General features: G+C 38.3%; 1 protein-coding gene across 3 annotated transcripts in view; it reads left to right on the top strand.

Moving 5' to 3' along the window:
• The window catches only part of LOC139137716 (5'-3' exoribonuclease 1-like), a 107,252-nt gene extending 91,797 nt beyond the window's left edge, over window positions 1–15,455 (top strand). For all 3 annotated transcript variants that reach the window (XM_070705962.1, XM_070705961.1, XM_070705960.1), the window contains exons 36-37: window positions 11,641–11,846; window positions 12,258–15,455. In XM_070705962.1, coding sequence (XP_070562063.1) covers window positions 11,641–11,846; window positions 12,258–12,554 — 503 coding nt within the window. In that variant the 3' untranslated portion in view covers window positions 12,555–15,455. The remainder of the gene's footprint in view (window positions 1–11,640; window positions 11,847–12,257) is intronic.
• The last annotated feature ends 701 nt before the right edge of the window (window positions 15,456–16,156 follow it).

Genomic DNA, 16,156 nt, shown 5'->3' with positions numbered 1-16,156 from the left:
TTTAAATAATTGAATTAATTAGGAAATCATCAAAGCCAAAATAATTTTAGTGTAGAATTATCAGAAAGTTCAACTTTTTTTGACAGTTCATAGTGAAATGTTTACCATCTCCGAGGATTAAAACATGTAAAGGCAACTTTCCTGAATCCCAACTTTGACATATTCTGAACCATCATTTGTTGTGCTCTGTATGTTATCTAAAAGAAATTGCTCATAATAGTTTGTCATGATAGGGTGGTCAAATAAATAGAGATAGAGAAAGTTCTAATTTCCATTTATGGTTGACTTGGTAAGGATAAAATAAAATTACATTTTGAGGAAAAAAATAGAGTGGTCAATTAAAAGAGTGGTCAAAGTGATAGGGTTTTTATGGTAAAGCTGGGCTGTAAGATTCCTCATGTGCTATTTATAGCAATTATACAATCTGTGTAAACAGTGCAATGAAAGTGTTACATGATTCCTTATAATGCTTTTGATGACCTTGAACTTCTTAAGTTTCAAACATTTGTCTCTTCAGTGTGCTTTCTCTGAGTACGTACAGTCTCAACTTATTCAACAGAACTTACTTACAATGTAAATTTGAAAGTTAAAATGTGCTTGGTTAATAGGATTGAAATACTGATAAAGATAACCAGCTTAAGATTCTTTATAACCTGACAGATATGCTGTTTTTTATGACGTAAATCTTGATTTAAGCAAGTCTTGTTTACTTTAATTAGAATGTAATTAACTCTCGTTTATTAGCTACTATAGACTAATATAGTCTATAGAAGCTATTGGGATGGGTATCCGTCCAGCGTCCACCATCAGTCTGTATGTAGGTATGTATGTATGTATGTATGTATGTATGTATGTATGTTTACAGTATGTAATGCATGTACATGTATGCTACCACTATGTGATTATCCATACTAGATCTATCTATTTATAAACAAGTCTTTGCTGTGTATGTCCGTTTGTGAGGCGTCCGTCCACTCAAATATCTTGAGAACTGCAGTACTTACTGATTTGATATTTGTTATGTGGATAAAATATATGATTTTGAGAAACTACTTTTATTAATTTTTAGCTACTATAGACTATAGTCTATAGAAGCTATTGGGATGGGTATCCGTCCGGCGTCCGTCGTCAGTCTGTATGTATGTATGTATGTATGTATGTATGTATGTATGTATGTATGTATGTATGTATGTATGTATGTCCGTTTGTGAGGCGTCCGTCCACTCAAATATCTTGAGAACCGCAGTACTTACTGATTTGATATTTGTTGTGTAGATGAAAAATATGATTTTGAGAAACTATTTTTTTTAATTTTTGATATTGTTGAAAATAGGCAAATTAATGCCAAAAAAGGCGTTTTTGGTAAAAAATCTTCTTCTTCATAACCGCTGGTCAGACAGCTTTGTTATTTGGTATACAGGTCCCTAGGGGTAACCCAACTTAGATTTGTTCAAATTGTGATGAAATATGCAAATGTATATTTTTAAGGAATTTTTTTGTCATTTTTGGTCAAAATTTGACTTACATTGTATGTAATTCTTGTACTGTATAAACCCTATCAATTCACCCAGAAAAAAATAATTAATATGATTTTAAGTAATTGAATTAATTAGGAAATCATCAAAGCCAAATAATTTTAGTGTAGAATTATCAGAAAGTTCAACTTTTTGTGACAGTTCATAGTGAAATGCTTACCATCTTGGAGGATTAAAACATGTAAAGGCAACTTTCCTGAATCCCAACTTTGACATATTCTGAACCGTCATTTATTGTGCCCTGTATGTTATCTAAAAGAAATTGCTCAAAATAGTCAATAGAGATAGAGATAGAGATAGAGAAAGTTCTAATTTCCATTTATGGTTGACTTGGTAAGGATAAAATAAAATTACTTTTTGAGGAAAAAAATAGAGTAGTCAATTAAAAGAGTGGTCAAAGTGATAGGGTTTTTATGGTAAAGCTGGGCTGTAAGATTCCTCATGTGCTATTTATAGCAATTATGCAATCTGTGTAAACAGTGCAATGAAAGTTACATGATTCCTTATAATGCTTTTGATGACCTGAACTTCTTAAGTTTCAAACATTTGTCTCTTCAGTGTGCTTTCTCTGAGTATGTACAGTCTCAACTTATTCAACAGAGCTCACTTACAATGTTAATCAAAGATATCCACCTTCTTCATCAATACATGTGTCACAAAAGGTTATTCTCTACATAACACAGCAGAGCTCTGTCAACTGTTGACAGTGTTTTTGTTAAGGCCGGTACCCGGTAAATGTTACCTGGTGTCCCCAGTCATTTTACCGGGGTTCCCTTGGTACATCAATGCAATCAGATTAGGGGACAGCAGCAATGTTACCGGGGTTCCCAAATCATTTACCGATATTCCCAAACCTTAGCAAAAACACTGTGTTGAGTTGCTTGTTCTTTCAAAACCGCTGGTCAGACAGCTTTAATATTTGGTTTACAAGTCCCTAGGATGACCTTAGTAAGATAATTTCATACAGTCAGGAAATACTTAATTTTGTATCCATGTCTATAGTAGCTTCAGGGACTTTGGCCCTATGTTTTGATATTGTTGAAAATAGGCAAATTAGCGCCAAAAAAGGCGTTTTTGGTAAAAAATCTTCTTCTTCATAACCACTGGTCAGACAGCTTTGTTATTTGGTATACAGGTCCCTAGGGATAACCCAACTTAGATTTGTTAAAATTGTGATGAAATATGCAAATCTGTATTTTACGGAATTTTTTTTTCCATTTTTGGTCAGGCCATCCTGAAATGAGCTATCAAAGATATCCACCTTCTTCATCAATACATGTGTCACAAAAGGTTATTCTCTACATAACACAGCAGAGCTCTGTCAACTGTTGAGTCGCTTGTTTTTTCAAAACCGCTGGTCAGACAGCTTTAATATTTGGTTTACAAGTCCCTAGGATGACCTTAGTGAGATAATTTCATACAGTCAGATAATACTTAATTTGTATCCATGTCTATAGTAGCTTCAGGGACTTTGGCCCTATTTTAAATTGTGCTGAGTGTCATTTGAAGTGGCAATATTGTTCATTAGTTTGATGTAGAATGTGTCCTAGGGAATAGTGGGAGGGTCTTATTTTTACAAGACCTTTGTGGTCTGATAAATGTTTCCCTATTGAATTAAGGCAGGGTATTGTGGCCATTTGACATTTCAATTGCTTAAACATTTTTAAGTTGTATGTTTCTTTATGATGATTGCTGATTTTAATTATGTTCACAAAAGAGAAGGGTTCAATATTTCCTTCTGCAAGATATCCATTTGATACACCAAGTCTTAGCTGGACGGGTTGACTGCAATGGTGCCCTATAAGACAGGTAAGACTGTAAGGGTAGCCACAGACACAGGCTGCACTGTAATAGTGGCCACTAAGACAGGTTTGACTGTAAGGGTGATCACTAAGACAGGTTTGACTGTAAGGGTGATCACTAAGACAGGTTTGACTGTAAGGGTGATCACTAAGACAGGTTTGACTGTAAGGGTGGCCACTAAGACAGGTTGGACTGTAAGGGTGGCCACTGACACAGGCTGCACTGTAATAGTGGCTGCTAAGACAGGTTGGACTGTAAGGGTGATCACTAAGACAGGTTGGACTGTAATAGTGGCCACTAAGACAGGTTGGACTGTAATAGTGGCCACTAAGACAGTTTGACTGTAAGGGTGATCACTAAGACAGGTTTGACTGTAAGGGTGATCACTAAGACAGGTTTGACTGTAAGGGTGATCACTAAGACAGGTTGGACTGTAATAGTGGCCACTAAGACAGGTTGGACTGTAATAGTGGCCACTAAGACCGTTTGACTGTAAGGGTGATCACTAAGACAGGTTGGACTGTAAGGGTGGCCACTGAGACAGGTTGGACTGTAAGGGTGGCCACTGAGACAGGTTTGACTGTAAGGGTGATCACTAAGACAGGTTGGACTGTAAGGGTGGCCACTGAGACAGGTTGGACTGTAATAGTGGCCACTAAGACCGGTTTGACTGTAAGGGTGATCACTAGGACAGGTTGGACTGTAATAGTGGCCACTAAGACAGGTTTGACTGTAAGGGTGATCACTAAGACAGGTTGGACTGTAAGGGTGGCCACTGAGACAGGTTGGACTGTAATAGTGGCCACTAAGACAGGTTTGACTGTAAGGGTGATCACTAAGACAGGTTGGACTGTAAGGGTGGCCACTGAGACAGGTTGGACTGTAATAGTGGCCACTAAGACAGGTTTGGACTGTAAGGGTGATCACTAAGACAGGTTTGACTGTAGTCAGTCTGCACGATAACCCGCTTATGAGGTGTGGCCGGTACTAGCGATTTGATTTGGTATTGGAGGGTGATTGGCATGTGCGAATCATGTCAGAAACCATTTCTTTCATGGATGGGTTCACCCACTAAGCTATACATAGCAATTAATATTTGTTATCATATGAAGATATTCTACAATAATTTGATATTGTTTGTAATTTATTTGATAGTAATAATTATTTTCTTGATGATTTGAAAACGTTGACAACCTCAGTATGCACGTGTTCTATGACAGTTAAATTTCCCACCCTGCGCATAAATGGTTGACACTTCGACGAGAGTTGACCGCTGTCGATGCTATAACATCAAAACATTACAACAGAAACTCACATGGTTCTTCAAGTTACGGATCAAAATTTAAAGCTTTTCTAGGGTTGGAATGAAGATAGGTACAAAAATGGCTTTCCTAGAATAAACCTAGATTGAAAGGTCTAAATGTCGCGATCACATGAACTTCCCGACCGGTCCAACTACCCGTCGACTGCCGTACTGACTGTCAAGATTCGATAAACATCAAAGAGCTGCTGTGTACCAGACCCCAAAGAGTACTACCATATTTATAGAAAGCTACAAAATATGCGTCTGTTTTTACTCACAATGACTGAATCCTGTCTCAAAGCTGTTGTCATCAATATATATTTGGAGCGCAAATTTCCTGACGGGCAGTGTTTGGATGCCGGATACGATCATCGTTGTATGGCCAATACCATCGATGATCGTTGACACTCGATGGAAAATCGACGGCTGGGACTATTATTTTGTTTGGTTTTATAGAGAGTAATCCGACTGATTACAGATATTGGAAGGTAAATTTCCTGTCGGGCAGTGACGGGCAGCAGTATGACCCCTTCTCATCGAACACTTGCAACACTGCCTGCGATCGCAGACCAGTTGTGGCATCGACAGAAATTTTAGTTGTCAGGATTTTTTTCAACAAATACGGGCTACCACAAGTTTACCTCTGAATGCAGTTGTAATTAGTAACCTCTACTACATTAATAAAGAAAAGAGCTCATACGCCGACGAGTTCTTCCGTATTATGTAAGTTCCGTGCGTTTCAAGTGTCTCGCCAGTCAAGCTATGATTCATGACACGACAGCTCATTACGGATGACCTCATTATGTCTAGACTCTAAACCAATAGGCACAGCTCTGAGATGTCATATGATACTATTCATGAGCATTTGTTTACAACATATGCGATTTTCGCGCCACGTCGTTATCCTCGGTTTTCTTGGTTATTTACGCCTATTTTACCTTATTAAGGCATAGCTGATGAGTCATACTTTGAGGGCAATAATAATCGGCTAATCTGCATTCAAGAAAGTGGTAAGGGATTGGCTAGTACCGCGCTTCGCGCCCTAACGACTGGAATTTGACGTGTGTCAATCAATAGTTTCACTGCAAGTTACTCAAAATCGTGTCAATCAGAGCAATTACCGACGAAGGGGCAAGCCCCCGATGAGTAACATGAAGCTGTATGTTGCCAGGAGTAAACCATTGCCGATTGGAGAGGTTTGCATTCCTCTGAAGGTACTTACATTGGAACATAATCAGCTTGAAAATTTTAGGGTTTTTCATTGTTTCGCTCAAAAGTTTACAGTGCTGAGAACACATTTTAATGAACAACAGTAAAAATTAATCATTTTTAAATAATTAGTAATACCTCAAGCCTTATTTTTTGCACTAAATTGTCTACATGATTTTTTGACCAAAAATTACAAAGTTTCAAAGAGAGGTCCTGTCAACCCCACAGAAAATGTACCCTCCATTTCTTCGTGCAGTGAGGTCACCAGCCGAGCGAGCGGGACTTTAGCACCCGTTTACCGTATTGTGGAAGCTATGCCAAAATTGACATTTGCAGCTTTTTCGAGCAGCGTCGTCCTCAACAGCACGATTATGCCACAAAATTGACAAAATTTTCATATTTTGCCCTATATTCACACACGTGAATTCGCTCCATTTCTGCCGACGATCGCGTGCCTAGTGACCCAGATGATTTTATTTTACGTTTATATTGACAATGGGTTACGTTCAATCTGCATAGTTTGGCGATTTACTCTTAGACCAAAAATTACAAGTTTTGAAAGTTGAGTTCGTTCAAATTCAAGTAATTTTAGCTACCCGATTGAAAAGTGATAAAATTATATTTTAAAATATGTATATTGCCAAAAAATTTGTCGACGATATTCTTCAGACCTATAGCCGACACTCACCATCTCAAAAACAGTAAAAATATACCTTACTTTATGAGAAAACCGCATCTTTATTTTGGGGATATTGCTGGCTTTTGTTTACTTATAATAACGCCACTGAAAGACGCCATTTTTGCCGATATACCCGTCATGCAATGGTACCGGAAAAGCCTGGTCGTCGTGCAGACTGAATAGTGGCCACTAAGACAGGTTTGACTGTAAGGGTGATCACTAAGACAGGTTTGACTGTAAGGGTGATCACTAAGACAGGTTGGACTGTAAGGGTGGCCACTGAGACAGGTTGGACTGTAAGGGTGATCACTAAGACAGGTTGGACTGTAAGGGTGGCCACTGAGACAGGTTGGACTGTAAGGGTGCCCACTGAAACAGGTTTGACTGTATGGGTGGCCACTAATCTGGTGTTTTAGAAATCAGTGTCAGTGATCATTTGCCTATATTCTGCACACGTAAAATTTTCAGATCTAGAAATAATAAGCATAGTTCTGTACGTATTCGATCTTTAAAGCAGTACAGTGAGGAAGAATTTGTTAAGAAACTTGAGGATGTAAATTGGTTGGATGTAACAACTCGTTCTGATGTAGACCAGTCATGGTCAAATTTTATATCTAAATTCATGTCTGTCATCGACTCTGTAGCACCTATCAAAGAAATCCGTATTAAACAAAGAACACAACCATGGATGACAAGTGAGATACTCAGTCTGATCAGGAGTAGGGATAAACTCTGTCAACGTTTAGGAAATCAAAAAGTCAAAAGATTATGAAAAGTATCTTGAGTATCGTAATAAAGTTAATTACCAAAAGAAAAAGGCCAAATCTGACCACTATATAAATGTGGTAAATAATAACAAACATAAACCAAACAAGTTGTGGGAGGCTTTACAAAAGTCTCGGCTCGTCATCAAAATGCAAGACAAAATCTTCCAACATAGGTCTTACGATTGATAACACTCTTTGCTTGATAAAACAAAACTAGCAAATCACTTTAACGTATTCTTTACAACCATTGCCTCAAAGCTCGTAGAAAAATTACCTGTTGGTACGGGCAGGTTTGGTGTGGGTTTATATCTGACTTCTATCAAAAAATGAATGTGTCTACCGATTCTTTCGGCTTTACAAATGTGTCTCATGATAAAGTGTATAAAACTCTGGCTAGTATAAGTGTGAATAAGGCTACAGGATTAGATAATCTCCCTGCCAAATTTTTAAAAGATGGTGCCAGTGTCATTGCAAGTCCAATTTGTCATATTGTTAATTTATCTTTATCTAAGGGTAGTTTTCCGCATGACCTTAAAGTGGCTAGAGTAGTTCCTCTGTTTAAGAAAAATTGTAAAACTGAAGTTGGTAATTATAGACCAGTATCTGTACTTAACATTATGTCTAAGGTCATGGAACGGCTTGTTTTTGATCAGTTAAATGATTACCTTGTTGAACACAATTTGCTGTATGAGCTGCAGTCTGGATTTCGTCCCAATTATTCAACTGACACCTGTTTGATTCATCTCTATGATGTTATCAAGCGTGAGTGTGATCAGGGCAATTATACAGGCATGGTTATGCTTGACCTACAGAAAGCATTTGATACTGTAAATCATGACATTTTATTACATAAACACAGAGAGTGGGTCTTGACAGTGTCACAGTAAGTTGGTTTAAGTCCTGTTTAACTGATCGCAAGCAAGTGGTTGACGTAAATGGAATCATCTCATCTGAAAAGTGTATTTCATGTGGTGTGCCACAAGGGTCAATACTGGGACCGCTTTTATTTTAATTTATGTAAATGATATGCCAGCAGCTGTTAAGTGTAAGATTCTATTGTACGCCGATGATTCGGCTTTGTTTGTATCTGGCAAAGACATAAATGAAATACAGGAGGCTTTGAGTAGTGAAATGGAGACAATGAAGGAATGGTTAGTTGACAACAAGTGTCTTTGCATCTCGGTAAAACCGAGTCAATTCTATTTGGAACAAAAAGAAAGTTGAAAAATTCAAACGAACTACAGGTCAGAGTGTTGTGGAACTGACATTGAGTCAAAGCTGCAAGTTGCATATTTAGGAGTAAAATTAGATCAGTCGCTGTCGGGTGATTCATCGTAAATGATATTGTCAGTAAATGTTCTAAAAAAAGTGAAATTTCTTTACAGAAATGCAAGGGATTTTAAACTTGATATAAAGAAGCTCCTTGTCTCGGCGCTGATTCAATGTCACTTCGATTATGCTTGTTCTGCATGGTACTCTGGGCTTACAAAACGATCTAAATCACGGCTACAAGTGGCTCAAAATAAAGTTATCAGATTTCTGTTGAATGTCCCGCCTAGAGCTCACATTGGGCCGGGCGAATTCCGTCAAGTAGGTATGTTGCCTGTTGAACAGAGAGTAAACCAACTTAAACTTTATCATATGCATAATATCTTCAATGACCATGCTCCCGATTACATGAGAAATCAAGTACAAAGATACATAAGCTGTTACAATACAAGAAATAGTGTTGCATCTTTCAAGATTCCAAGGGTAAAAGGTTGTGGCATTAATTCCTTTAATTATACAGGTTCCGTAATTTGGAATAGTTTACCTTTGTCACTAAGACAATGTGAGTCAACCAGTGTGTTCAAAAAAAGAGTAAAAGACCACTTAATGTCAAGAATGTTTCTCTGATTTTAATGAATGATATATATCTATCTACACTTCATAAAACATAATTGTCATGACATTTTCCCCATGTATTCCAATACAGAACAATTGCCGTCTTGTCAAATCAAATCCGTCATTTTGTATTTTTAACATCGAGGACCACAATGGAAATAAGCATCAATTGCTTTCTTGTGTTATCCTCGGCAGTAATGTGAAATGTACATTTTATATATGTTATTTTAATTGCCAAATAAATTCAATCAATCAATCAATCAAGACAGGTTGGACTGTAAGGGTGGCCAATAAGACAGGCTGGACTGTAAGGGTGGACACTAAGACAGGCTGGACTGTAAGGGTGCACACTAAGACAGGTTGGATTGTAACACACCTCATCCGCAGTCTGTGTTCTAATTCGCCATTGACAGTCACGTGGGATACGTTCTTTTTGTGCTGATCCACGTAAACGACGTCATCAGGCATCATTTGTCGGAACTGTTGCCTGCCAGGCATCAGTTCCGAAAAATGATGCCCGCTGACGTCAAAAAAAAACATTGGCGCATGCGCGAACTGGAATGTAAACAAAGATGCCGTCTGCGGACGAGCGAAACGATAGTCGAGAAATTTCTCGGTTTATCCTACTTTCTGAAGAAGAACTGAATGCTCTGGTTTCAAACAAGGACTCGAAACGAACGAAGACGATAATCAAAGGTGCATTGAACGTATTGCAGAAGTATTGCGACCCTGTCGGCAAACATATTACCACTCCAACATATTACATCATATAGCTTACATGCGACAACTTTTGTGTATGGCACGTTCTTATGTATGACTACGGATGAGGTGTGTTACAAAACACATATTGACTGGCCATTAGGGCAACAGCATACGTCTTTAACCCCTCAGGCCTGTGAGTCACCACTCACAGTCCCTCGGGGTACAGACGTATGCTGTTGCCCTCATGGCCAGTCAATATGTGTATACTGTAAGGGTGCCAACTAGGACAGGTTGGACTGTAAGAATTGCCATTAAGACAGGTGGGACTGTAAGAGTGGCCAATAAGACAGGTTGCAGGTTGGACTGTAAGGGTGGCCACTGAGAAAGGTTAGTCTCTAAGGGTGCCAACTAAGACAGGTTTGACTGTAAGTGTGGCCACTGAGAAGGGTTTTACTGTAAGGGTGCCCACTGAGACATGTGTGACTCTTAAGGGTGGCCACTGAGACAGGTTAGACTGTAAGGGTGGCCACTAAGACAGGTTTGACTGTAAGCGTGGCTACTAAGACAGGTTGGACTGTAGGGGTCGACACTAAGACAGGCTTGACCAGGTTGGACTGTAGGGGTCGACACTAAGACAGGCTTGACTGTAAGGGTGGCCACTAAGACAGGCTTGACTGTAAGGGTGGCCACTAAGACAGGTTTGACTGTAAGGGTGCACATTAAGACAGGTTGGACTGTAAGGGTGGCCACTAAGACAGGCTGGACTGTAAGGGTGGACACTAAGACAGGCTGGACTGTAAGGGTGCACACTAAGACAGGTTAGACTGTAAGGGTGCACATTAAGACAGGTTGGACTGTAAGCGTGGCCACTAAGACAGGTTGGACGCTAAGGGTGGACACTAAGACAGGCTGGACTGTAAGCATGCCCACTAAGAAAGGTTGGACTCTAAGGGTGCCAACTAGGACAGATTGGACTGTAAGGGTGCCCACTGAGAAAGGTTGGACTCTAATGGTGCCAACTAGGACAGGTTAGACTGTAAGGGTGGCCACTGAGACAGGTTGGACTGTAAGCGTGGCTACTAAGACAGGTTGGACTGTAGGGGTCGACACTAAGACAGGCTTGACCAGGTTGGACTGTAGGGGTCGACACTAAGACAGGCTTGACTGTAAGGGTGGCCACTAAGACAGGTTTGACTGTAAGGGTGCACATTAAGACAGGTTGGACTGTAAGCGTGGCCACTAAGACAGGTTTGACGCTAAGGGTGGACACTAAGACAGGCTGGACTGTAAGCATGCCCACTAAGAAAGGTTGGACTCTAAGGGTGCCAACTAGGACAGGTTGGACTGTAAGGGTGCCCACTGAGAAAGGTTGGACTCTAATGGTGCCAACTAGGACAGGTTGGACTGTAAGGGTGGCCACTGAGACAGGTTGGACTGTAAGGGTGGCCACTGAGACAGGTTGGACCGTAAGGGTGGCCACTAGGATAGGTTGGACTGTAAGGGTGGACACTAAGACAGGTTGGACTATATTAGTAGAATGAGTTCAGAAGGAACCACCGTTGAATGAAAGCCATGGTCAAGATACTTCCTTGTTTAGCCACTGCTGCCTTTTTCAGTTACCTTGGCCTTGATGTTGATGTGGAATTTGTATGTGTTGGATTTCCTTATCCATTTCAATTTCTGTCCATATGTTGGATCTTTGGTTTTGTTTTCTGCTGAATTTCTTTCAACTTTTCTCTGTCTCCTGTCTAATTACAGGCTCCCCACAAAGACAAGCATTTCCCCAGCAGCATTACCAGCATCCATTTCCATCACCAGGGCATTACCAACAACAACAACAATACCAACAGCTTTACCAGCCACATTATCCACAACAATACCCTGTAACCATGACAACACCGGAGTATTTCATGCAGAGTCCAAACCAGGGTCATCATCAGTCAACCCCATTTGTACCATTGCAGGTAAGGCCACTTATATGACCAAATTTCTCTACTTGTTCAGATCTTATTGGCTTTTGCTACAATCTGTCCAAAAGTTGTCTGTATACATCTCTTGAAAGTCCTTGAAAGTCATGGAATTTAAAGCCTTCAGGAAATCCTGGAACAATTCTTGAAAATGAAATTCCGTCCTGGAAAATTGATAATCCACTCAGTTTTCAACAGATCTTGTTGCCATAAAATTGATGTCATCATGTTGATCATCGGAAATCTTGATGAAGAAAATAGTTTGATGATTAACTTTTTAATGTATTTCCTCTAAAGCTGTCAGTCAGAATAAATTTGCAGTAGAGTTCTTTCTTTCTTTGTCTTTCAAAGCCTAATCAATTAAATACTTAAAAATTTTCTGACAGATTGCCATTTTTTTTTACTAAGGTCACCAGACAACAGAGAACACCCAACAAACCCAAAGGTCAAGGTCAAGGACAGACACCATCAGAATCTGTAACAGGTTCCAATCAAACAACATCCAATCATGGACAAATGATATCCCAAACACACACAAGAGACTTTGACAAAACATCAAAACAAGTAAATGAACCTGTGAAAGAAATAAAAACAGAGCAACTGACTACAGACCAACAGGAAAAAAGTTCAAAAACTGTTGGAAAGCATCCTGGGAAAGGTCGCACAAAGCGTAAGCTTGCAATCAGTTTCAACCCTGAAACATAATACGTGCTGGTGTATGCAGCAAAGTATAGCTGTTACCATGGTTATGGACACTGTGCTTGTTGACACTACGTACTGCAAGGTTTACTGGTTTGATAGCAATCTTGATATGAGTGTAGAGGTATAGATATTACAAAATCAGTATAAATTCTGGCATGTGTTTGGCCATTAGTGATTTGAATGTTTTCTGAAACGAATGTGTTAAATTATTCCATCAACTTTACTTTTTGGTGGTTTAGGCCCATGAACGCTGGCATAGGTAATGGGGTTGCATTTTAACAGTGTGAGTTGGTGGGAGTCTATTCTTCTCAATAGAGGTCATGACGGATTGCAGTGCATTGCATACTTGTCAATTTGAAGTTATGTCTATTTTTCAGTTGTTATTGTGATACAGCTGCTGATGTACGGTATTTCAAATGCCCAAAAGACCCTAGAAATAAGTGTACTTATATAGAATGGGGTCTCAGAATGTCAAATGCCGCCACTGAGGCTTGTGTTATATGTACAGCAGCAACAGTTTAGCTTTATCTCCCTGTAATGTTTTGACTCTGCAACTGAAAAATAGTTTAAATTTAAATTCATAAAGAAAGGTTTTGGTTGATTTCCAAATTATCGCAACTATCAACAACCTATTGCATTTTATCCATTGATTACCAACGCTGTTCTGTTAGTTTGATAACAGAACCATTTTATCCATTGATTGCCAACGCTGTTCTGTTAGTTTGATAACATCCATTGATTACCAATGCTGTTCTGTTTGTTTGATAACAGAACTAATGATGCTTTGGCAAAGAAATAAAAATAGTTGCTTTATATCCTAGGGTTTCAAGGAAAATGATGTCATAAGTGCATTTTTATTTGTTTACACTGTTGTCTTACTTCACAAGATCTAACATCTGTTACTATGAATAATGATAGAATGGGATTAATGCATTTGTTATGCAGATATACTGCAAGCGGATTATGATACATTCAAACAACTTGACAGCCAATAATGACATGTTAATTCATGATCCAACCATAGACAGCAGAGGGTCCCCCTCTACTGTCTATGACTTAAAAGATCTTGACATTTCTGCCGTGCACTGCGCATATTTTTTGTACTTTTAATTTTGTCAAGAGAGCATAAAAAGGTCATTGCATTTTGTCAGGATTGATGCATACAAAGCTGAGAAACAAAATTCTTTTCTTACCTCAGGATGATTAATTGACACTTTACATTTAACACCCAATGGTTAGAATTAAAACAATGCTAATACTGTGTGAAAGAAAATTCTTTTACAAACATTTTCTTTTTCTTAGGCAATGATGTAGGTTTATCCTATCTGAATTGCCAACATTGTTGATTACCATAAGATGTAATTTGTCATGCCAGAAAACACTGATTTTAGTGTACATAAGATATTGCTGTCTAGAAGTATTAGCTGTCCCTGTGTGTGTGTGTGTGTAAAGTTCACATTGATATTGTCGAAACCAACGGAGGAATCTCTTAAGTCAAGGCAAAAATTTTACAATTACACACATCACTCCATGTTAATCACTTTCATTTTGTTTGTCAAAAACTATAGTTCATCACCAAATTTCATTTTCTTATCCAGTTGTACCAAAGCATTGGTTGATGTCCTTCAACCATTTAAAAAAACAAATGCATCGGAGTTACAATGCTTAGTGACTTGTCAAATTATTACTCATCTCAGTGAAATTCAGAGTCCAAAATAAGCTGACATGCTGAGAATGAGATAAGCACAGTTCACTTACTGTTTTACATTATTATCAACAGCTGCTCTGTAACATAGCAAGACGAAATATCAAATCAAAGGATAAGCCTGTTTTCAGCTAAAATTAGAAATGGTCATTCTTTTATTATCATTTACTGGCATAACCTTTGTGAACAAAAACTAGAGAAATACATTTGTTTTATAGCTGCATATTATAGTTAAGTTTTTCACATGTAGAAATTATATATGTTACAACTGAAAGCTTTATTGTGAATATTGTCTGCCATATCAATATAAATTGTGAACGTTGCCTGCCATATCAATATGAACTTTACAAATACCCAGGCAGCTGACGCCAGCCCTTGACACTAATACTTTGATAAATATATTCCATAAGGAGTGCTTTGTGTTATATCAGATTTCTCTTTTGACAGGTAACAGACATCAGAGGTAAATATTATGTCAGATGGTGAGAAATCTTGATAAATACTGAAAAATGGTTTTATTTAAATCCTGACTACATGATGATAATTTTTAATTGTCATTCAGTCTCCATGGTACCAATGCATTATTGATTTTCTGCCAGCATCAGCTGACTAAATTTGTAGTTTGGATTTCATTTGATCACTGCTATATCAACTTCAACATTTTGTTAAATATCACAGTAATATAGTTTCCTGTGTATACAGTGTAGGCACAAAGAGATAACATCAGATGAAACTATCACAAAAAAATTTCAAATTATTAAATCTCTTTTGACTATTCTCAAAAGATTGTAAAGATGTTAGCTTTTGTGCTTTCTTTTCTGACCATTCAGAGCTACAATAATGACATTTTCACCGACAAAATATCAAGTTTTTACAAAAGTATCCCAATGGAGGGAAACACTTCTGTTTTTTAATCATGGCTGTTGATTTCTGGTTATGAATTGCATCCTCAATGCTTTCCATGGCATCTCAATGCTTTCCATGGCATCTCAATGCTTTCCATGGCATCTCAATGCTTTCCAGGGCATCTCAATGCTTTCCATGGCATCTCAAGTGAAAGACAAAAGAAAGAGAGCATTGAACTGTGTTAAGCAAACACCCAATGTGAAGAACAACAATGTATAAAGAGTTATGCTTGGACTCTTGAAACCAGCTTTTGTCATGGGATCTTGTCTGAAAATAAAGTTTTATCCACATAATTATAATGATCAGAGTCCATCTTATTAACAGCCCCATCCTGCATGTTGCTTCAGATCCCATATCAAATAGCAGCTCTTTTTACCCACTGGGTACATCTACAACTTGTGTAACTCATCTCAAAATCCTTTATTTCTATGATGATAGGTGTGCTCCAGATTTTAGTAATTTTTAGCTCCCACATAATCACATACATTTTGCATTTGGAGCTGTTTGGAGCAGATTTCGTTTGTCTTTGTGTCTGTGTGTACGTATATCTCTTTGTTTCTATGTATGTATGTATGTTGTTGACTGTTGACTGCAAAAATTTGAAAGTGCAAGTTGCATCAAGTATCAATTAAAATTGTTTATAAACTTAAATTTAGATTGATGAAGCTGATTGATGGCATAAATTGGAAACACCATTCACTGCTTGTCAGCCATGCTATGACCGGATTTGAGTGTATTAAATACTAGATGAAGTCTATTTTACTCTCTTAGGGATGACACCATTTAGATTTATTCAGATAATGAGAATTTCATGTAGATTCCTTTTATCATAGACCCTGGAGGGTCTATGGTTTTATGAATCTTTCATTTAGATTCATTTGGACGAATGAGACTGCCAGGATGCGTTTGTGAACCCCACTTTCTTGATTTTCATTGGACCTGAGGAGACGCACTCGCCATAGTGGTCCTGTAGACAGATTAAAGTTTGTCTTCA

This window comes from Ptychodera flava, chromosome 7 (assembly GCF_041260155.1).
Source record: "Ptychodera flava strain L36383 chromosome 7, AS_Pfla_20210202, whole genome shotgun sequence".
Taxonomy (NCBI): domain Eukaryota; kingdom Metazoa; phylum Hemichordata; class Enteropneusta; family Ptychoderidae; genus Ptychodera; species Ptychodera flava.
Note: the sequence above shows the minus strand (reverse complement) of the source record. Positions and strands in the feature narration are given on the sequence as shown.